Source organism: Gorilla gorilla, chromosome 1, assembly GCF_029281585.2.
Source record: "Gorilla gorilla gorilla isolate KB3781 chromosome 1, NHGRI_mGorGor1-v2.1_pri, whole genome shotgun sequence".
Classification (NCBI taxonomy): domain Eukaryota; kingdom Metazoa; phylum Chordata; class Mammalia; order Primates; family Hominidae; genus Gorilla; species Gorilla gorilla.
Window position 1 is genome coordinate 183246543 of NC_073224.2, and position 24678 is coordinate 183271220.

Sequence of the window (24678 nt, forward strand, 5' to 3'; positions counted from 1 at the left end):
TGCTCAAAATATATTTCTCCTCAGAGATGAAGATAAACTGAAAATGTGGAAGCCCAAGTTTCTGACACCAAAGGAAAAAAAAGAGAAAAACGGTGCTGAAGAATCAGAAAGGTGGGAACACAGAGGCACTTCTATTATAGCTTATCTGCTGCAATTTATACCTCTTACTAGCTGTGTGGCCTTAGATAAGTAATGAAATTTGATTCTCAGCTTTTTCATCTACAAGATGAGAGTAACAACACCTACGTCATGGTACAGTTGAGAGGATTAAAAGGGACAAAGAATATAAAAATATTAAGTGTCATACACATGTATCTTCATCATCTTCCTCCCTACTTTTGGTGGATAGGAAGTGAGAGATTTCAAGTAAGCCATTTTCAAACAATGACAAATTTCCAGTTTTCTTTTAGGTGTAAGAACTTCCCTCTCTAAGATATAATGTAAATAAAACACCAATTAGAACTTAAATGTAACTTTGAGAAAAAAAAAGTTAGGTATCATATAGTAAGACTAATTTCCCTAAAATATAATTCTAGTTATGACTACAATTAGTGTTAGAATTTTACAAGACAATGTTTTACTGAGTCAAGATCTAACCTGCATTCATGTAATTAAATTTCCCAAGTGGTTGTGAGAGGATGTTTTTGCTGAGGCAGGTGGTTACTTACTGCTCTCTGATCCCATCTTCTCAATTGCTAGGACATGGGGCAGGATATGAGGTACTTTCTCAACAAATGACTTGGGGAAATATTTGCCTAAATAGTCACTGACATGTGAACATTGTGTAGTCTGTCTGCTCTGGGAAACCTGTTACAAAAGTCCTACTGGGGTGCACCAAAGGAAACCAGACATTAGTGTCTGAGATTCAGAGGATGGCATTGGATGGCCCTTCTCGTAAGTTTATTTTCTTTAAGTTTAGACTTGATGTAATTTATTTTTCTTAGGCTGGAAAGATGTACTAACAGACTAGAAAAGCAGCTTTCTATCTTAAACTTCATACTTTTACATACATTTGCACAGCATAACAAAACAGAATTCCAAGAGATGGACTATTAGTAACATTTTTGATCTGCCCCCCAAAAAGCTTTTTAGTATGTTGATAACTACAAATAAGTCTTCTTAGGAAACAATTTTCCAGTGGCTTTTTATTTTTTTACAACAGAGTGATATAACAGTATAATTTTATTCTGAACCAAGTAAATTAGAAAACGTTACTGTAAGGCTAGTTATTTCTGTATCAATTTCTGTATCATTTTTAAAATGATTTCTACCATAATGTATTCTACCAGTAAGTAAGAAGTATTAGTTCAACCCTTTTATTATTCTTTTACCAATCAAAGATGATGGCAAGTTTAAAGAAAAGTTGGGTAAGGGTATCTGTCTTAGTCTGTTTGTGTTGCTATAAAGGAACACCTGAGGCTGGGTAATTTATAAAGAAAAGAGGTTTATTTAGTTCATGGTTCTGTAGACTGTACAAGAAGCATGACATTGGCATCTGCTTCGGTGAAGGCCTCAGGCTGCTTCTACTCATGGCAGAAGGTGAAGGAGAATGTGCAGACATCACATGGCTATAAAGGAAGAGAGACAGACAAGTGACGTGCCAGGCTCATTTTAACAAATGAGATGCCAGGCTCTAGGAAACTGTGAGAGTGGTAACTCACTCATTACCAAGAGGACAGTAGCAAGCCATTCATGAGGGAGACAACCCCATGACCCAAACATCTCCCATTAGGCCCCACCTCCAACATTAGGGACCAAATGTCAACATGAGGTTTGGAGGAGTCAAATATCCAACCCATAGCAGTATCCCATGTATAACAGCATGAAAAGGATAACCCGCTTTCTAAGATGACCCAAGTAGACATTGTAATGTGTAGGGAAATGGGCAGCTGATGAAGCTTGAAAGATGATCAGGCCAGATTAGAAAATGCTAATGAATTTAGACTTTATCCTATTGGCAATAGAGAGAAATTGAAAGGTTTTAAGCAAGAGAGTGACATAACTAAATTTTAGAAAAATGACTCTGCAGGCAGATACGCCAATGAATTTGAGGAAGGAGAGGTAAGAAGAAGATGGCATCTCAGGCAGTAAGTAGTGATAATCTGAAATATGGCAGTGGCTGTAATCTTGGAAATAAACAAATGTAGGGGACACTTAGGAATAAGACTAACAGGACTTGGTTGACTTTTTTACTTCTGTCAATACATTGAACTGCTAAAAAGAAGAACCAAATCTCACGTGAAGAGCAAGAGGGAGGACTAAGAGTATAATCAGCTTCTTCTGTAGGGTTATTTATTTTTATGTGCTGAAATTCTCACACGTTTTGTGGCATCTTTCTTTATTTTCTTAATGGTATTCATCCTCCAAAACATTCAGCAAACTGGAGAGCTCTTCGATTGAACCATGTAGACTTGTGATCCCCAATTAGGTTTAACAACTTAGAAAACCTCACAAAGTAAGCTGCTTACTTATTCTTACTGGTTTCCATTAAATAGTCTGAAGGTGAATGGGAACATTTATAAATTTCCTAAACCTAAAAAAAAAAAAGTTATATCTCTAAGTCTCATTCAGACAAGTTTCTTGTTTACCTTCATTTGTTTAACCAATGTGATTTTATCCCAAGTTATTATCTTGCCATCAAAAATATTTTTTTAATTGTAGGGAAAAGCAATTGACATTACCCTGATCAGTTGTTTGACAATTTGCTCTAATGGAAATATGTGTGTGTATTTGTATTATGAACCTACATACGTGTGTGTACATATACACAAATACAGATGCATGACTTTGTGTATGTATTATTTTATATAAAATTATGATCACAAAAAATTATACCTGAATTTATCCTGTAATGAAGTGACTTTGTAGACTCAGAAACTTAAAGAGTTTTATTATAGTACGTTTTACCCTACCTGCACATTTCTTGCTAGTTTCTCTCCTAGAAATTTCTTCAAAACCAAGAAGCAAAACTTAGAAAAGAACAGAATGAAAAGAGAAGAAAAACTATTTAGAGAAATGTTTAAGGTACGTTCTCTTCTGAAGGTAAAAATTAGCAATATTAACAGCTAGGAGCTTTCATTTAAAAAAAAATCTGTAAGTATGCTGTGCCTCTGCCTCTCTGAGATACAGACATGATCTTTGACACAAAAAGCCAGCATTTCATTCCTATTTTTTTCTGGTACATTTCTATATTGTTATGTCTGTACATGCTATTCCTTCTTCCTGGAAAAACTCCTAAGTTGTTCTTGAAGGCTCTGTTCAAATGTCACCCACTCCTCCCTAACTCGTCCAGGTTAAGTTACTCCTTCAGAACAGTTTATATATCTATTTTACACGTCTTTTGTAACACTGATTAGTTGTATTAAAGCATTTGTGTGTGTGCGTGTCTGTGAATCTTGAACTAATTAATCTCTTGAGTCCTTTTTGAGAAAGAAACCCTGTCTCATTCAAGTTTGTTCCCCAGGGCCTGACATAAAACTGTAAGCACAGTGTTTGGTAAATGAATGCCTAAATAAACAAGCAAATGAATGACAAAATGAACAAATGAATGATGCAGCATCCAAAGCTCTCTGCCTTCTTATTCTGTTATTAAGAGTCCATGGGACATTTTTTCATTATTCTAAAGCTCAAACTTCCCTGATTTCATATATTGTCAAAGTGAGGATTATTAACTATGAAACATACTGAGCACCTTCCATGTGCTAGACACTGGACTGAGAGAGACAAAGTGTGCATCCTCCTCATAGTCACTATGCTGCCTACAATTTTTCAAAAATTCCCCCTTGCAAAATGGTTAAAGTTTAGGCTTCTTAACATGGCATAGAAAGCTCTTTATGTCCTGACCTTTGCATATCTTCCTGGCTTTATCTCTTGCCACTCTTTGCCTTGCACTTTCTGCTTTGGCAACAAACTGCTCACAGTTCTGTCCCTCGAATGAACCTCCACCTCTATCTTTGTCTTGCTATTTCATCCCTCTAAGTGCTTCCTTGGTCCATTCCAACTCTCTGGTACACCTTTGCACTCTTCTGTATCTGACTAGCTCTTGTTCATTTATCAAGACCCAGTCGAGGCATCTCCTCTTCTCCAGGAAGACTTGCCCAAATCTTCTAATTAAATAAATTACTCTTCTTCTGTTTACCTATATACTTGAGCAATCTCTAGCTTATCACACATTAAAGTAATTGGAATTACATGTTCATCATATTAAACTATGAGCTCCTAGAGGACAATGGTTATTTTATTTATGTTTATATCCATGTGCAGAGCAGAATAAGGCTGCTTAGCATTTTGTAAACATGAATAAAATATTTTTTGAGATGAACTAAAATAGGAATGTACACAAATCTCTCATCATCACTGATAATTCCTGTTTGAACCAAAGCTTATTGGGGTTACTATACCTAGAAATTGTGATATGTTATTATCTACTGTAACCCTGATGTTATTTGCTTAATTGAAAAACAACAGCGAGGCAATTACTTGTTGAAAAGACCCTTATATTCCATCCAATCATTTTTTCCATCTCTGTGTGTTTTTTATTGTTTCATGTGGGAAAGATATTCCATTTCCTGTACATGTGTATAATTCCATTCTTATTACCTGTAGTGGGTTTCCTTGATAGGCCATTTCAATAATTTTTATCCAGCTCAAGTCATAAAACGTTGGATAACTCACTTGTGCCAGGCACTGAGGGTACAAAGATGAATAAGACTGTCTACTATTTTCATTTGATAAGACAGTATGTTATTAAATTCTATAATTTGAATAGATATAAAGTATAGTTAAGACAGTAAATTATATATGGCAGTCATAACAGTCTTCATGTGAAGTGGTTAAGAGACATAAGAGTATTTCAAGTAAACAGCATGTATTCAAGGATTGTCATGTAGCTTGATGCAGCTTCAGTAAAGGGGACAAAGATAGAGGGATGGGGAATGACAGTATGCAGTGGACCCCCGAATGTCGAGCTAAGCAGTGTGGATCTCATCCTAAAGGAATAAGGAGTTTTTAGAACTTTGTAAATAGAAGGGTGACCAATTAGATTTGTATTTTAAGAAATCACTATGAATTCACAGTAAGCAATGGCCTGTAAAGGATAAAAAAGCCAGTAAGGAACCGATTACTTTGTTAAGTAAAGGAAAAATCTATCTTGTATTTCTGATCTCATTTGGTATAGGTTGATCTTGTAATTTATGATCCAAACACAGGACACTTCTAAGAGTGGAAGGAGGCACTCTTAATCATAATAATAAATAGTTATAGATAGATACATTAGTTATAAACAGACAATATCCTGGGCAAAAGGAGATATTTGGTCACACTAATTTGGAGAAGTAGGTACCTGGAATCTAAGCTGCGTATTCTGGAACTATTTATTTGTGGTCAACAGATTTCAGTGCATTAGAAAGTGATGTGCTGCAGATGTATAGGTCAGTTTGTCAGGAAAAGATACCCAAGGTCAGGAATTGAATTTCTCAGGAGTTTCTAACAAAATGCCTGCCTGCCTGTGAATACAAAAGTAGACTGGGAATTGTCCCCAACTGGATACAGTCAATTCCTACTACTTTAAAATAACATGTAGTATAGCTATATATAAGAATACATAAGCTCACACAGAGAAAAAGCATGGAAAGAGTGTCATCTAGAAATGATAGGTATGTAAGAATATTATAAGCTTTAAGGCACTACACAGAGGTTTTAGTAATGGAACAGTTAACTACCATCTGTGGTGCTTAATTCATACCTATGTTACAACCTCATCCAGCAGGGCTCATTCTAGTACAATTAAATAACGGTTGTGCAAACACTAGGGTCTGTCTGGGGATAGGGTGCGGGGAGGGAGAGTATTAGAAAGGATGGCTAATGCATGCTGGGCTTAATACCTAGGTGATGGGTTGACGGGTGCAGTAAACCACTATGGCACACATTTACCTATGTAACAAACCTGCACATCCTGCACATGTACCCCATACCTAAAAAGAATAATTTTAAAAAAAGATTTGAGAGAAAAAATAATAATAATGGTTGTGAAAACACTTTGAAAGTATAATCATACCAAACAAATGTGAGATTGTACCATTTTACTATTATTTTCTTAAAGAACTTTCCTTTAACTGTGTACTTTCCTATTTTCTCTTCCCATATGTGTTATTTAGCTAGTCAATAGTATCTTGAGTTTATTTTGAAGTTACTATATTATATCCTCCATTAATTTTATTATGAAAAATAACAACTATGCAAGAATGGTCTGATTAGTAATTTCTCATTTCAGTACGACAAAGAGATTATTGTCATCAACACAGCAGTGGCCTGTTCCAATAATTCAAGAAATGGAATATTTGATTTGCCAATAAGTCCTGGAGAAGAATTGGAAGTCATTGATACCACCAAACAAAATCTAGTGATATGTCGTAATTCTAAAGGCAAATGTAAGTTTATTTGCTTATCTTTCATAACATTTCATTCTTTTTAAAAAATCTTAAAATGCTTTAAAAAAAAATTTTCTCTATAACTTTCAAATTAACAGTGACTTTTGTTTCTATAGATGGATATGTGCTCATTGAACATCTAGATTTCAAGTAAGCTGTTTGATTTTATACTTTAAATCATGAGTTCCTAATACATTAGTCTCAAGAGAAGACTACTGAATTTATTGAAATTCAGGATAAGTTTTAAAAATTAGACATGCAGTGCCCTATTCTATAAGGATTATGTTGGAAGAGACTTTATTATTGTCTCTCCTGAGTATGCTATCAAACTTCTCTACACAGCTTTATAAACATTTTAAAAGAACACAAACATACTAAACTAGATCAGAAATTCCCTAGAAATCTCCCACTCAACTGTTTCATTGTCCTATATTTTAAAATGTTTGCATATTTTTATTTTTTCTCAGGCATCAAAGTTGGTCACCTTAGAAAGATCAAGATCAAATGCTATGGACTGCACGAGGGAGAACTAGTCCTAAGATCCTAGTCGTGCGTTACATCAGTTTCAGTTTACATGTCAAAATTTTGAGATGGTGGAATCTGTGGAAACTTTCGTTCTGAACTTAAAAGAGAAAAATAAAAACAAATCCTCAACATTTAGATGTTGGTTTTACTCCTAAAAGGTTATCTTTCAATGTCTATTTCAGTATCTACTTCACTGCCAGTTCAAGAGAATGTGAAACAGTATGTGTTAGCATTTGAGCACTTATTTAATGAGCCATATCCAAAGTTAGAAATCATGCCTTATGGCACCTAGTCAGTTGTGCAGATGGTTAGTTTGCTTCTAATATTAGTACATGAGCATTTGTAATTTCTAGATGTTGTGCATTCAAACTTGGTATAATTTAATTCTGAACAGTAAACAGTGTAACCAAGGTCTTTTAAATACTCAAGTTTAAGGTATAATCTTAATTAATTATGGCTCAGTCTTTAAAAAAGTATAAATGTCCTTTTACTCTATCACAAAAATAAACTCATATGAATACTGTTCCACATTTGTTTCTTTTGGGAATAGTTTGCAGAAAAATAATTTATTCCTAAATTCACCCATCATTTTAAGAAGTGCCCAAATGTATTTAACAAAATAATATATATGCCGTATTACTTTAAAACATCTTTTTGTCCAAAATAAGAACAATTGTCATTATTTTGTCTATGCCCAAATAACTATTCAAATAATAGCATTCATATGTACTTTCATTTATATGGAATTAAATAAAAATTTAAAAGCTGACATCTATTCTGTTTTTTAAATGAGGTGCACTGCATGTCAATAAGAGAAATAAATTCTACATATGCATTTAACAGTTTCAAATTTTTGAAAGTGGCTTTTTCAGCGCTGAAAAACTGAAGAATTTCACTCAGTTCTTTAAGCAGGGTTATTCTGGCCTTCACAAGTGTGATGGAATTTGTTTCCATGGCCTTGTTCTTTATATTGAGGCCATATTTTTTTAAGCTTCTAGGTTCTTTTATCTTCCTTTTCATGTTCCAAATGACATTTGTCAATAAAGGCCAAGCTTATTTTAAAAGACAGGAATCAAAGATATTCAAAAAGTTCAGAGTTTAGAGAAGGAAATCTGTAGAGATTATTACAAATAACATAATTAAACAAGATATGAATGGAACAGCTAAAAAGGATTAAAAAATATTTTACAGAGACGGTAACACTGAAGCTTCGTCTTTAAATATGTTTATTTATTAGACAAGGCACAGAGATGGAAGATCCATGCTCTGTCTGGTGATTGATTATGAAGAAATTCAAAGTAAATGGAGTGTAGAATGTCTGGTGGGGAATGGCAAGAGCTGTTTGTTTGGCATGGGGTAAGGTGGGGCTAGAATGTGACAGACTTCACTTGTACCTTTTCCTTTAGAGAGTAAGGAGTCATTTAAGGGTTAAGCAGGAAGAAAATGCCAGTTATTTGGGGGACAGGAAGAAAACGCCAAATATTTGGGGGATGGGAAGCAATCATCAATATGGCTAATAAAGGCGAGATTAATCGTTTTTGCAATATTCTAGGCAAAAGGGCATTACAGCTTAAGACAGCAGCAACAGAAATATATGGTATAGGAGCCCCATTAGAGGTATTACAGAGGTAAAACAGAATGTCTTGGTGACTAAGTAGATGTAGCGATGAGAGAGAAGGAGAATTAGGGAATGGCTTTGAGACTTCTTTTCTGGGAGATGAAATTAAGGCTGGTACCAAAGATTGGAAATTTATTTCTGCTTAGACTAGAGACCAAACTCTGTTTGGACCCCCTGAACTAAATCTACTACCCAGTGAGAGGCAATTGCAGCTCTCTCCTGCTCTCCAGGACAATAATTGTTAGAGTAGGCATTGTAGAAGACAAGGCTAAGTATGGTCTGTGGGCAAGAAGAGTATATGACTATGTTGAGCAGAAATCTTTCATGCAGTAATCCTGTCCAACAGAGAATCATATACCATACATCACTCTTGCCACTTCACCACGCCATTAAGCCTTTTAAATCTTGGAGTGACAGTGGGACTAAATTTGAATTCAGATAGGTTGGTCCCCTGCACTTTCCGCCTCATTACATGGCCCCTTGTTCTAATTTGACTCAGCTCTTTGCATCTCAATTTCCTCATTATTAAAACAAGGCTAGGCTGGCGCAGTGGCTCACGCCTGTAATCCCAGTACTTTGGGAGGCTGAGGTGGGTGGATCACTTGAGGTCAGGAGTTCGATACCACCCTGGCCGATATGATGAAACCGTCTCTACTAAAAATACAAAAATTAGCTGGGTGTGCTGGTGCACACCTGTAATTCCAGCTACTCAGGAGGCTGAGACAGGAGAATCGCCTGAACCTGGGAGGCAGAGGTTGCAGTGAGCTGAAATCACGCCACTGCACTCCAGACTGGGTGACAGAGCGAGACTCCGTCTAAAAAAAAGATAAATAATAATTTTAAAAAAAACAGAGCTAATAACTCTCATCTCGTCTACTTCACAGGGTAGTTGTTATGCTATAATGTAATAATATAAAAGTAGTCTAAAATCCTGAATACACACTACTGTATAAGTGGTGTCATTTTTGTACCTGGCTTTTTCTGAAGTTGGAAGATGCTGAAAACAAAAATACATTTTTAAAATTCAAATTGTAAGACTTGAAAGAATGGCTGTTAAGTAATTTTTTTGCATAGACAGAAAAATGTTCAGGGTTAAAAGCCTATTAAATATGGTATACTAAAGTATAAACTATTTTGTCTAATATAAACTAGTACCTAACTATTATTTATTGATATGGTATAGGTTTTTAGAAAAAATGATTGTTTTTCTATCCTTTCTATCCATACTTAATGCAGTTATGTTTCTATTTCACCAATATCAGCCACATTTCCTCCATTCTTGGAATCAAAGCATCAAAACTATATTTTTCACATTAATCTGCAAGGTTTCAAAATGTAAACACCATAACTAAGACTTCAGTAATATTCTAAGCAGATGTCATCTGTCTCCTAGAAACCCTAATTGAGCATAAAGCTTCAATGGAAAGACTAAGTTTACCTTTTATTTTCAGTTTTGCATAAAAATATAGTAAAGATAATGGCATCATCAGATAAAAGGCAGCATACTAAAGCACTTTACTGTAACAGAGGCTTAACACTGGCCTACTCATAAACTCACTGACATATAGGCCAGGCCCTCCAGCAACCTTAAGATGTCCCAAGACCTCCCTTCCCGCTTCTGAGTTTCTCTGTGATATACTCACTCTTCTAAGATGTCATAGCAACCTTCTTGACCAGGCCCTCTCCTGCAAATCTTCAAAACTTTTAAAAGGTATATTCTAGGGGGAAGAAATGGAAGAGGAAAAATATGAACATACAATAACAAAACTAAGAAGTGGCTGCCTCTTATTATGGGTGAGATTTTTCTGATTCTTTAAATTTCCTTCACTTTTCAAATTTCCTATAGGAAGTATCTATTATCTATGCAATTTAGGAAATAAAAAATATTTTCACTAATAAAAACAAATCCATTCTTTTCCTTCAAGTTTAGAAAAAGCAAGTTGAAATCTTTACCTGTATATCCTGATTTTAATATGCTTGCATTTTTCTTTTTCATGAGGGCTAAAGTATGCTTTTCAAAAAGCACATAGTCCAGGTGGGCCCAACTTAATCACATAAGCCCTTAAAATTTGAAAAGGAAGGCAGTAAAGTCAGTCTCAGCAAGTCAGAGACATGTAGTTGAAGAGAAGGAAGAAGAGATCCAACCCATAAGCCACTTGTTGCTGGTTTTGAAGATGAAGGGAGCCATGGGCCAAGGGATGATGGCCTCTAGAAGCTTTAAATGATTCCTAGCCAACAGCCAAAAAGGCAACAGGGACCTCAATCCTACAGCACCATGGAGTGAAATTCTGCCAACAACTCAATGCAACTGGAAACAGATTCTCCTCCACAGCCCAGCCCTATCAATGCTTTGGTTTTCAGCTTGTGTGACTTGAGGCAGAAAAACCAGGTAAGCCTGCTGGATTTCTGACATATAGAACAATAAGATAATTTGTATTTTAAGTCATTAAGTTTGTAGTAATTTGTTACAGCAACAGTAGAAAACCAATGCAATAACTCAAGTTAAAAACTATAATGTACAACTAAGATGACAAAAATGAAAAAAGATGGTGTGAAATCACCAATGAGTATAGGCAATCTTTTCCACTAACAACTTTCCTGTAACTATTAGTTGGTGTGCAGAATACCAGCATAATGATGGAGCAGAAACAAAAATAGCTTTCAAATGAATCAGAGACTTTAATTTGATTTTGTGAAAAAAGCTTATAAGCAATCAGACAGGCTGCTTTTCTCCTTTGTGTTTGTTACCTATGAGTTTCATACGGTGCAAACATTAATTAGGAAGAATCTGTAACTATGAAATGCTATGTAATTCAGGAAGACATCTTTTCCATATGGTTACTGAAAGACAAATCCTTCCCATATCATTTAACACTCACAAAAAGTATATAACAAACAAAACTGAAATTTGAATCGGAGTTTATTTGAACAGAAAAGCACTGGAAGTCTGTTCATTTTTTTTCTTGAAACCAATTATAAAAAGTGGTCCCAATTTCAACAATTAAAAAAAATTTTCAATAAATACGTAATGAAGTACTGCAATGGGTCAATGTATCAACCTATGGATTTTTTTTTCTTCTTTTTCAAAGGTAGGCTAAGAATGAATGAATGCAGGATGTTTTTGAAAAAAAGTAAATATTATATCCTATATTATGATTGTCATGACACACCAAATGGCTGTTTTCAGTTTTATTTGTTGCACTCAAAATCCACTGTATATTTAAGCATACATGACAAAGAACACAACCATTCTTCCTAAAACAATAAAGATACTATCCTTAGAGTTCACAGTTCTATAACAACTTTACATTAAATGTTCAAAACATTGTACAACCACAGATATTTGTGAACAGTCTTGAGAGCTGTATTTTGGTACATTAAGGCAGCTTCAGCCAACATTTTAAGAGATTCTGAATATTTGTTACAACACAGGACAAGTTTGATATTTGAATACTTGAGGTCTCAAGAAATAGTAAATGTCACCTAACAACACCACAATTTGTGAAACTGTGATCTTACCTAAAAATCAAGATACTCATCCTATCAGTATCAAAGATACTTATTTTTTTTAAAAAAAGGAATTTACATTGAATGTGGGGATATAAACCCTGTATTTAAACAAGGGCTTTCAAACAGTTGCTCACACACATCTGTGAGGTAGGTTATTATCCACATTTTGTAAATCGAAAAACTAAATGAGGTTATGTGACTTGCTGCTGCTTCAGCAGCCAAAGGAAGAAACTGATTCCAAGTTAGATTTTGTTCTTAGCTCTGAGTTGTTTCCTTGACAAACTTTTTAAAGGGTTAAAATATAAAAACTGCCATTCATTAATAAAGCATGAGAAGGTAGCCAAATGTTATGTTTACCAAGGTGACTTATAAAGTCAATCAACATGAAAGAAATAGGAAAATACATTTAGTGAACAACTTCTGATAGCGATAGTGAGAGGTTTGACCAAGGGAACTCAATCAGGCAGATGCAAACAACATGATCATTTGTAGGAGGCAGATCTAAGGAGAACTGAGAGGGATTAGAAAAAAAGAAAATATAGTTTAAACAAGTTTTTACTATTACTCTTCTTATAATTTAAGGGAGAAGGCACAATTTAGTGTTTTTTTTTTTTTTAGAACAGTGGATCTCTCTTCCACTTTAGGAAAATGTTATCTGTCTAGAAAAATGGCCATTTTTGGTAGCAAAACTTAAACAAATGTGTAACTGTGAAAAATGCACGTTTAAATTAGTAGAAAAAAAATTAACAATGCAATTCTCCTTGGCTAGAATGTTTTTGTTCCTCCCTGAAATTTTAAATCAACACAACGTAGCAACCCTCCCTGCCCACCTCAAAAAAGGTCACACTGTATGCACTGTATGAACCTTGTCAAAATTCTACGTATTATTCAAAAAAGTTTTCATGCCAGGATATTCTCCAAATTCTTTTTTCATGTTTTTTTTTCTGGAGAGTGCTCTAGTCTAGGATTTAATTACACTTCAAACGTAATTGAAATTTACCTACCCTGCTTGTCCAAACAATCAAGAGCCACTTCCATAAAATCTAAACTACTTTAGATATAAACCATTTTTACCAAAAGTCACATCATAGTCACAACTGCAAACTGGCATTGCTATGCAAGGCTGGCAGTAAACATTAACATTAGCTTGCAAAATTAATACAGGCCTACAGTCTGATAACTCTTCTAGACCCAGCCTGATTCTTATCAGGCTATGGCTGAAGAAGTTTAATTAAAACTCAATCCAGTCTAGACTGTGCGACCTGTTCTTTGTGCTATTACTGTTCAGTGGCATCAAATGCATCATAATTATAGGTGGAAAGGCTAGTAATGATGCCTTGTTTAAATGAAGTTTTTATAATTTTTAAAGCTCAAACATAAGTACATTTCAAAGTTTTATAAGGTTTGGGAGAAACTCTATCAAGCTAATAATAATTCAGTGTTTGTAAATTAGAAATATATTCTATGAAAATAGTTATATCATGTAATATAATACAAAATGAAAAATTATCAATCTGCACATGAAATTTGGATAAGACTAATTCAGATAATAGTCAAAAACTATAACAATTTAGACAGGGACTGGGGCTAGTTTTCTTTTTCCTTTTTTTTTTTTTTTTTGAGACAGAGTCTTGTGCTGTCACCCAGGCTGGCATGCAGTGGCATGATCTTGGCTTATTGCAACCTCTGCCTCCCAGGTTCAAGAGATTCCCGTGCCTCAGCCTCCCGAGTAGCTGGGATTACAAGCAGCCTGTCACCACACCGGATAATTTTTGTATTTTTAGTAGAGACGAGGTTTCACCATGTTGGCCAGACTGGTCTCGAACTCCTGAACTCGGGTGATCCACCCACTTTGGCCTCCCAAAGTGCTGGGATTATAGGCATGAGCCACTACACCCGGCCTAGTTTTCCTTTTTCAAAAATGATTGTGCTATAAGAATCACACAAAATTATAAAAAGAATCCTGTTTTAAAGTTTCTTCAGCACTTTTAAGCACCCTCAATAACTCAGAAATACTTATAAAAACCAATATGCTAATCATAAATACTTCAGATAATTACATCTCGTTAGTACAATCAACTGGTTAAAATAAACTAAGAACTATTTATTTAAGACTACTTTATGTCACTCTAAGACTTGAAAGCAATACATCTGTGTTTATTTTTATTACTCAACCACTCTGATGTTTTATTAATTCAGACTGTTCTTCCCCAGAGGAAAGGTGGTTTCCTATAAAGAGCAATTGATCACTGCTGGGTACTTGTATGGTGTTAAAGCCTTATGAAGAGCTTTCTGGTCCTGCTTCCTCATCTGGAAATGGCAAAAATGCTTTCTCTGGTTACCTCTCAAAGTTATTGTAATAGTAAGTAAATAATATGAAGGGTCTCTAGATCGAAAAATCACTATAAAAATATATGAAACACTTTCATCACTCCAAATTTGTAATGCTTTGCTTCATGCCAAATGGACGTGATGTTTCACCGTGTTTGGTTTTCTGGATGATTTTTGCCATTTGCATTCCTCCAGCAGCTGTATTTAGAAAAATATTCAAGTATATACCTTTGACATGCCTCACCAAATCAAAACAGAAACATTCACACTCATATAAAAACTCTAAATATATAAAAAGTGAACACTAACACAAATCATATGGAAAAGCAGAAAAGAACTTTAAAGCTCAAAGGTACCTTAGAAGTGTTAAAATCTACCTTTTTCATTTTAGGAGTTATAAAAATGAGGCCAAACATAGGATGTGACTTACCAACAGATTGCACATATCCCTCGTCCAGAGTTTTTAATAGAGTCTTTGAGAACTACTATTAAAATAAATTACATTCCCTATTTAAAAAGCCACAGGGTGACACATGAGAACCAAGTAAATAAATGCAAGATTGAAAAGGTTTGGGTCTTTAAAAACAAATAAACAAAAACAGACAAAATTGTGAACATGTCTAGCATTTAGACACTCAGCTTTTACAACCATTAATAGGATGTAAATTATTATCCGGTGAATAGACAAAGTGGTGTCTGTGGCAGGCATGTTCCAGGTTTTTACATTTTATAAATCGAAAGTGAGGTGCCTACATTAACTCAGTACACTGCACATTATTCAATGCTACAGATAAATCCAAACAGATCAAAAATCTACAATAGTTGCTTATGATTTTTTCTAAACTATGTCTCATTTAACAGTAAAAATCAATTTGTATTCCCTGAGTACAAACTGTCTAGGGAATAAGAAAAAGCAAACTCAGAATTATAAAACTGTCCTGAAAAACCCATTTGCAGAAAATGGAGAATTGTTCATGCTACATATAGCCAATACCCTGACATAGAAATACAATTATTTCTGATTAATTTAGGCTTCTGGATTCTCTTTATAGATAGCTAGTATAAAGGAACGTAAACACTAGAGATTACAAAAGTGTCTCTTAACGGGTTAATCAAAACAAAAACCCAACTTGTAAATGATTTGCCTAGTTCCCTCCCTGCATATTCTATTTGAGAAGGTAGCTGTTCCTACACTGAAACATAAGGAATTAGATCTTCATATGGTATCCCAAAGAAAAGTATTTAGAAAATGTTCACTGACTACACATTTTAAAAGTAAGAATCAGTGACACTGATTCATTACCCACAGAGCCATAAGCATGAGTCACTAGTCTCTTAGACTTTTTTTTAACAAGTAATCTTGTTTCAGGTTTTTCAGTCACCCATGCATAAGAATAATGTTGCACTCAAATAATAATACAAGATGATTAAGAAAACCAAGGTGTCATGAAACAAGTTGCAGACACAGAAAATTCTATTTAATCCAGCATTCACTCATGATGAACATGTCTGCAAGTTAAAACAAAGTAATTCTAATTTTCAATCAGATTCTCCCAACAACCAGTAAGAGAAATGGAAGTGTTAATTATTAACTATCCTAATTATGGCATTCTGGGACAGTATTTTCCTAAAAAATGTATTTCCCAAATTTGCTTTTCATGGGATATTAAGTTTTTTAAAATGAAAAATTAATTTGGGCAAAGTTCAACAAAGTTATATGGCTTTCTTTTTTTCACAGAAAGACCTGTCAAAGTCTTTAATGCTGACATCCACTGTCATCTTCGAGGGGAAGAGTAGCATGCAACATTTTTCAAACTTAGTCCATGCAATCTTTTTTTCTGTGGAGCATCTCACAGGATATACTTTGGGAAATGCAGTTCTAGAACTACATGGAGTCCATTTCCATGATATAACTAAGGCCTTATCTATAACCTAATAATAGAAGCTCTTCTCCTGTGTCTTAACTGGAGGAAATTATTCTTAGCCCACATCTACCTACCACATCCAGAGTTTACAAGACTGAAATGTGGAAATTTGGGGCTAACAACTGATTCTTTCCCTCTATCTGCCCATGAGCAACAAAAAGCCTGCTGTAACAATGTTCTAGCTCTAATTGTGCTGGACTGCATCTCCTGAAATCTTCTCTCTAAAAACCAACCACCTAGATTCACAAAATAGCTGTTTTAAAAACATACACATAAAAGAACCCAAACTGTGACCATTAGTTCTCCTAAAATTCAGTAGGTAAATATAAAACTACAGCTGTTCATAAATACTGGCAAGAATTAGAAAACAGTAAATAATTAACTCTCAAAAAACATGGCAATCATCCATATAAGGTAATTTTGATATGAAAAATTTTTTAATATCTGACCTATTAGATATTAATGGAGCTAAAACATCACTGGATTCCTTCTGTTTCTCTGCCTTCAAAATTTTTGCGGATTTTGTCATTGGGGTTAAGTAATCTGATTAGTTCCTTATTTCTAAGGTAATTCCATTCATAATCAGGCAAATATTATGAGGTGGCCTTGTTTTTTCCCAAAAGAGGTATGGACCCATTTAGAGAACCCAAAACTATGCCATATCTATAATGCACCAGGCTAACACAGCAGGACTGCTTATCACTATATAAATAATCACGTAAAAATTACCTTTTGGTGCCACAAGATGGCAGTCTTTCAATAATTAAACCTTAAACTATCTCAAATTGCAACCCGCCCTTCTCCCCAAATTGATGAACTATTCATTTATTTTGATATTAAGAAGTTGGACTTATAAGTTATTTAACATCAGTTTTTAAAAGATCTGCAAAGCCATATGATGTGACACAACGTAAACTCCTGATTCAAAGAAAATTTAAAGATAGACACACTTGTTTTCCACTAAACTTAGTGGGAACTAAGTTTACTAAACAGGAGAAACTTAGTCTAACATTCTCATTTGCTTCTTGGTAGAACATACATTACTTTTGGCAAAGAGAAGCCTGTCAAGGTAATGTCATTTTTTTGTTTTCAAGAGCTTAATTTTTTTAGGGTAATCCAGGTAAATAAGTGTTAATTACAACATAAAAATAACAAATGAATAAATACAAATTAGATAAATTACACAGAATTTAAAATTAAATACTTTTACTAAAACAAAATATAATCAATAAACTATTATCTACCCTGCTATAGTTTGTGTTTTTTTAATCTTAAAAAAAACCTGCACAAAGCAAAACAAACAAACAAAAAAACTGGTTTTTGCTTAAAAGCACTGGTGTGTGAATATATATATTTATTTATTTAAGATAAAAATTTTTTCTTGATGTTCAAAGCTTCCCTGCCCTATCAGGTTCAACAGTGAAGGTCATAGCCAGCCCTTAGGGCCAGAACAGTGTTTTCAAACTTGGACTAGAAAAGATTCAAAGCTATATCAATCAACCACTCAGGATCAAACAATGAACAAAGACAATAGTGACTAGGTTAGGTGAGGTGAAGTGAGTGGCTTCCAGTGAAGAATTAGCATTATGAGCTGCACCAGGACCCTAACACCTAACACAGAAAATAAAGATCAAAGATAAGGATTCTCATTTAAGGGACTGTTGATACTTTGCTTTGTTTCATTTAACTATTTTATCACTGTTGGTGAAATGCAAAAATAAATAGAGGCAAAAAGAATTTGAGAAAGGTAGATTTTGAAGACATTTTTTAAATGACGTAAGTTTATGTAAAAGACAAAAGTTGTTGCAATTCCAGATGTTCCAATATTAATTTGAAACTTGAAGGCTCTTAAGATAAATATATTATTCAGGGAAATCTCAAGATAAAAATCCTGAGTTAGTTACAGCTGTTTTTAAGAAACCTGAAAATTGTGGTTACCTGTTACATGACCACAGTCCTTCTGTTGAATACACTAGGCAGTATTTGTACAAATACTGTTAGAAAAACTTGGCTTCTGAAATCTTGGAGGCAGGTTTTTAAGATTTCAACATTTAAATAATATCTTACTCGTGGTTCTTTTACTTTTTAATCTTCTTTTGTTAAAATAAATTGGGGGCATAAACACAGCATAAAGCCTACTGAAATTTAGGAAGTAAACTAGATTTACCTACACCAAACAGCAAAGCAAGGAGGTGTTGCCAAACCACCCTTACGCTGAGATGGTTCGCCAGTGTGGTGTGTTAATCGTCTGTAGTGAACTCATTATTGTAATTAAAAATCTTCATCGATATTAACCTATTAAAGATATTGCCTATGTGAATTTATCATAGGCACAATAGAATTACAGATTTCTACAAGTAAATAAGATGTCAGATATTTTGTTTTCAGTAATTTCAATAGCATTGTGTGCCCCTGGAAATAATTCATGTTTCTCAATTAGTATTGCAGTGGATATTATCCAAAAGTAAGATAAAAATTTAAAGAATATAACTGATTTTCATAGTGCAATAACAGAAAGAAACTAGAGACAGATCAACGGGCTAAAGTAGTAATCAGACTGGCACACATTTCAAAAAAATCCATGGTGTGACTGCCCAGGCGAGGTGAAACTGAAGACAATGTGCTTCCGGTCAAAGAGCCAGTGAGAGAGCCAGAAAGTGAATGGCTCTCTGCAGTTGTGGAATCAAAACTTGATCTTGGTCTGTGTAAGCCAGCAGCAGAACAGGAACGCTGAGGTGTTGAGGAACCAGATCTCTGCTCCACTACTTCATCTGAAATGGACCAAAGAAGAGCAATTTATATGGAAAGTATATATGCCCAAGCCCTTCCTATGAATTTATGATATTCAGAATATTAAGTAAACACATCTGAGCAAGGGCAACTTAATAATGAATGTCATGTTTCCGTGTTGTAGAAGCACAGTCCTCTTCCTTCCAACAATCATAACAAACATCGCTACCAATCACAAGACTTGCACACAGTCAAAATGTGGCCCCTAAGTCCTTCTCAAATCGGAGTAATCGGCATTGATATTGGAATCAAACTGATATCTCTGCATGTGAAGAAAGCATATCCTTAACAACTTATTTTCTTCTAGCATATCAACAAAAAAAATCATTAAGGTAAAAACAAAAGTTACCATCATACATTGCCTTGGGGAGGTGGAGGGCAAAGTGAGAGAAATCTTGTTAAAACTGCATTTTCTACGATTCCCAGGACCAGTCTCCAGAAATTCTGATTTGATAGGTCTGGAGTGGTTCCCAGGGATCTGCGTTTTAATAACAACATGTAATTTCCATGAAAGAGGTCTGGGATCCATATAAACACTACCATACATAGTTGATGGTAGTTCAAGAGTAAAATTTAAATGCTTTGTTTAAAACAACTTCCCTAACTCTAAACTCAGTTCCATTCTTGTTCCATCCAGCACCTGACCCTTGGTTTATTCTGGTTTTATCCCACTTGGGCCTCTGAAATGAATAATCAGATTTGGTTTACCCAAGTTTAATTCTTGGCACACACTAAGTTCTTGGACACGACAATTTTCCCTGATGCCTTTGGCTCCTTGATTGCCATGGGTACCTAAATCCAACCCAAATCCCAATGGAGACCTCTTTGGTCGCCCTGGCCACCCAGGATGAGGAAAGGTGATGAAGGGGAAAGTTTAGACACTACAATACTAATAAAATATGAATGGAGAAATATGACAAAGAATCTGACAAGTCAGTTAATTTTAAAAAGTGAAACCTGCTTCCCTGTTGTTCCTTACTTGTGCTCCACGGCAACACTTCAAATGATTCTTTTATGCCACGGAGATACTTCTTGTGGAAAGATGCCAGGTAAGAGGTATTCAACATGTCTTTCATCCTTTTCACTTCACTTACATTTTGGTTAAGTCTAGATTGCTTAAAAACCAGTGCAGGACCTACCCACCGGATGTCTTCGAGATGATTTTAACATCTGGTCAACTAGTGCCAAGTTTTATCTTCTCAGAGCTCATGCATGCATAGCTTCCTTACCATCAATGCTTTTAAAGTCCAAAAGATAGCTCCTGTTATCAACCAGGTAAAGTTGTAAGCTCATTTTCACGTAATTGCCAGTCACTGGATTTTTTCTTCTTACACGAAGATGGTATGCATTCACTACCTAAAGTGAAAAATCAATAAAAATAATAAACTACAAAATATCTACCTTTTTATGCAAAAAAAGTCAAAACAAATAATTAATAGGGGTGAGGTAGGAAAGGAATATCAAATAATTTTTTTATATTACTGGTAGTTCACTTTAGTATTTATTTAACCCCCACTAGGCAGTACTGTATGGCAATTAAGATTTAAAGGAAAAGCTACTTGAATAAATTTGGGGTACTGAAGAAAAAAGTGAAAGATAAAAGAAAAACTTAAAGAGAACCCAGAGATTACATAGGGTCCAGCTTTCACTCTAGATAAGCATCAACTCTAAAACATCAATTCTAATTTGGTTGTCCAGTCTCTGCCTGAACATGTTCATGGATGATTATGGAGTAGAAGGAACAAAGAGGACCAGGCACAGTGGCTCACGCCTGTAATTCCAACACTTTGGGAGGCCAAGGTGGGTGGACTGCCTGAGCCCAGGAGCTTGAGACCAGCCTGGGCAACATGGTGAAACCCCATCTCTACAAAAACATACAAAAAAAATCAGCCAAGTGTGGTGGCAGGCGCCTGTAGTCCCAGCGACTAGGGAGGCTGAGGTGAGAGGATAGCCTGACCCTGGGTTGCAGTGAGCCAAGATTGCGCCACTGCATTCCAGCCTGGGCAACAGAGTGAGACCCTGTCTCAAAAAAACAAACAACAAAAACAAAAAACAAACAAAAAAACAACACTGCTTTGGGTTTTCAAAACATCTGTGGTACTAATTTCAAAATGTTTCAGTACAGAATTTTAAAAATGTTAACGTTTCTTTTTTAACTAAATAAGACTGCTCCAAAACAGAGAGATCTGTTTTTTAAATGATTTTAAGAAAATATTCATTTCATGTACAAATAATAAAATGAAAATGACTGATTTATTTGAACACATCAAGTGCATATTTATGTGGTAAGTTTGCACATTTTTCTTCTTCCTTTAAAAGTTCACGATCCTCAAGAAAAGAACAAGAGTGAAAGGCATATCTGAAAAGAAAAAATGCCCCTCCCCACACATATATTCAAATAGAACTGAAATGAAATTGAGCACTAATTTTTAAGAAAAGCAAACTGTAGGCTGAGAGTAAGGAAAATGTACTCTAAGTATTAAAAGCACTAGCCAAATAAAAGAGAATATCACAACTTGGAGAAAAGTGTTTATTGACTGAATAAATATGTCCTGATGATATAATTTGTATCGACCACTAGCTATTACAGCCACCTGCCTCTGTCACCTAAAAAAAGAGAAGAGAAAAATAACCTCCCTAAAAAAAAAAAAAGAGAAAGTAAAAACATACTATCTTTGAAGACACTCATGATTTTTCATTGCTATGATGCATGCTGAAACTGGTAAGCTATTTTCTCAGATGATTTCTAGTTGATTACTTTTTTCTTGACCAAGAACACTTCTATAATTCAAAATATGTTGGTTCCCAGTATCAACCACTTTTCATCCTTATAGAGGTTATTTGTTTTGTTTTTAATGTGCATAGCATATTACTAGAAAAAGTTGGGCTTAATACTCAACTCAGGAGCTCAGAGCAGCTTATAATATAGAAAAATGGCTTCTACAAATGATCTTATTACATTATAATTTCCTACCTTCCATTCAAAATCCAGCTGCTTCATAGCTCGGTAAACTTCAGCCATAATGTCATACGGTTTGCTCTGACTTCGGATTCCAAGATGCCACTTGGCTTTTTTCACAGCTAAAGATTTGGGCTTAGTCGTATTCAGTGCATCCAATGGACATCTTGCTTTGGGGCTGTCTGCTATAAGAGGTGGCATCCTTTCTGGATGAGGTTTCAGGCCTGGGGGAATATGCATGGCACTATCATCCATAAAAGAACCAGATGGAGGACTAGAGGCGAGGTAGAACTCACTGGCTTGGTTCATTATTCTCCGATTGTCAATGATAAGATGATAAGCCACTGCAAGCTGGTCTTGAGGGTCACCACTATATAAACTGTTCATTACTTCTGATTCTGTACATTCAAATTTTTCACACACTTCTTTCACAGCCTCATCATCAATGACGTTAGCATCATAGGAAGGGTCTTCAGGAAATAAGTAACTGGGCAAATCTTGTTTAAACCATTCATGCTCTCTAGGAAAAACACCACAATACATTATTGTAAGACACGGTTTGGCAAGTCCAAATAATTTAGACATAGAGCAATATAACAGAATATAATCAAAAGATCTGGTCTCTAGACCTAGCTCTGCCACTTACTAGCTATGTGATCCTGAGCAAGTTAATTACCCACCACCCTTGAATAACTATGGTTATTAAGACTTGGCATTTGGACGACATTTTCTCAAAAATGAAAAAAGCGAGCCCATCGCTTTAAGGAAAACAACCAGCAATATTTGTTGCCAATGATAAAATTCAAGCTTTCAAGCAAAAATTTCAAATTTTGTATTATTTGTGTGAGTTTAACAGCTTCTCAATACTTAAAGACTTTCTGCTAAAGTTGGTGTTAATAATAATAAATATGCTTTTTTTCTTTTCCAACCACTTATCTGAGTGAGGTCAGACCTTTACACACTTCAACTAATACAAAATAATGCAACAGACTGAATGAAGAAGGTATGAAAACCACACTTCAGCTAATACAAAATAGTGCAACAGATTGAATGAAGAAGGTATGAGAACCTAGCTGTCTTTGATATAAAGTAATTCTTCTCACAATTTTTTTTGGAAAATATGGTTATTTTTCATGAAAGATGTATTATTTAACATAGTTATTTTAAAGTAAATTACATATTTTCTTAATTTCTCAGTTTTAATTCTAATATAGTAAATATTGATAGATAATAACCTACATTTTAAAAAATCCCCCTTGAGGTCCTCAATAATTTTTAAGAGTTACAAGATTTTAAAATCAAAAAGTTTGAGAACTGCTCTCCTAAGCCTTATTTTCTCACACTTCTGGGCCTTTGCGCTTCATGTGACTATTGTTATTCTAGAATACCAAACCATTTTCATCTAACACAAACTACTCCTTCGAGATTGTTTAGGCATTATTACCTGGTAGAATTGGGCATCCCCTAAGTTCAGATGAAGATATATTTTGACCGAATGTCTTCTATTCACTGATTAATTTATTTTTGAATATTTACTGAGGACATACTATGGACAAAAAGAAACATTCCTTGCAAAGATTATATTTTAGCTGCATAGAGATTAAACAAATATACATAAAATATAGTTACAAATATACAAATATGCAAATCCTGTGATAAAGACTGCAAGAGAAATTGCATAGAGTAAAATGAGAGTATATAATTTAGAATGAAAGGCGGGTGATCAGGGAAGCCACTCTGAGTAATATTTAAGCTGACACTAGAATGATCTGAAGTCAGCTATGCAAAGAGTTGCAGAACAGATATTCCCAGCAAAAGAAACAATATGTGCAAAGACCATGAGACAAGAAAGAGTTATGCTGTGCTCTAGGAACTGGAATGAGCTCAACATCATGAAAGAAGAATGAGTTATGAGATGGAGTACCAAATGAAATCAGATATTTCTAAGAATTGTAGGCCATAAAAAGGAAATCTCATGATTTGAACTGGTGGTTGATGAAAATCATTGAAGGATTTTAAAGAGACAGGGTAACATAACCTAGTTATCATTCTGTAAAGATCATTTTGTTTGTGGTATAGAAAATGAATTGAAAAGATAAAAATGATGCCGGGCGCGGTGGCTCATGCCTGTAATCCCAGCACTTTGGGAGGCCGAGGCGGGCGGATCACCTGAGGTCGGGAGTTCGAGACCAGCCTGACCAACATGGAGAAACACCGTCCCTACTAAAAATACAAAATTAGCCGGGCGTGTTGGCACATGCCTATAATCCCAGCTACTAGGGAGGCTGAGGCAGGAGAATCACTTGAACCTGGGAGGCGGAGGTTGCGGTGAGCCGAGATCGTGCCATTGCACTCCAGCCAGGGCAACAAGAGTGAAACTGCATCTCAAAAAAAACAAAAACAAAAACAAAAAAAAAAAGAAAAGATAAAAATGATGATGGTGATGCTAGTTGCAATAGTCCAAGTAAGAAATAATGGTGTGTCAGGCCCTGAGGGTATGTACAAAGATAAAACTTCTACAGCTACCAGACTTTTCTATCACAATACATTCTTTTAGTTGTTGATTTTTTTCTTAATCTTGCCCAGTAAACT

The 24678-nt window shown here is 35.0% G+C and overlaps 2 protein-coding genes across 3 annotated transcripts in view; one reads left to right on the top strand and one right to left on the bottom strand.

Annotated features, from left to right (window-relative positions):
• The window catches only part of FYB2 (FYN binding protein 2), a 100919-nt gene extending 93116 nt beyond the window's left edge, over positions 1 to 7803 (top strand). Inside the window, exons 16-20 of one of the 2 annotated variants that reach the window (XM_004025867.5) lie at positions 25 to 111; positions 2931 to 3024; positions 6272 to 6428; positions 6545 to 6578; positions 6896 to 7803. In XM_004025867.5, the coding sequence (XP_004025916.4) occupies positions 25 to 111; positions 2931 to 3024; positions 6272 to 6428; positions 6545 to 6578; positions 6896 to 6917 (394 nt within the window). In that variant the 3' untranslated portion in view covers positions 6918 to 7803. The remainder of the gene's footprint in view (positions 1 to 24; positions 112 to 2930; positions 3025 to 6271; positions 6429 to 6544; positions 6579 to 6895) is intronic. The other variant, XM_063698345.1, reaches the window with a different exon arrangement.
• A 3423-nt stretch (positions 7804 to 11226) lies between these two features.
• Positions 11227 to 24678, bottom strand: part of PRKAA2 (protein kinase AMP-activated catalytic subunit alpha 2) — a 70184-nt gene continuing 56732 nt past the window's right edge. The window contains exons 7-9 of the mRNA XM_004025866.5: positions 22102 to 22606; positions 20357 to 20483; positions 11227 to 19108 (exon numbers count right to left, since the gene is read on the bottom strand). Coding sequence (XP_004025915.1) covers positions 18870 to 19108; positions 20357 to 20483; positions 22102 to 22606 — 871 coding nt within the window. The 3' untranslated portion in view covers positions 11227 to 18869. The remainder of the gene's footprint in view (positions 19109 to 20356; positions 20484 to 22101; positions 22607 to 24678) is intronic.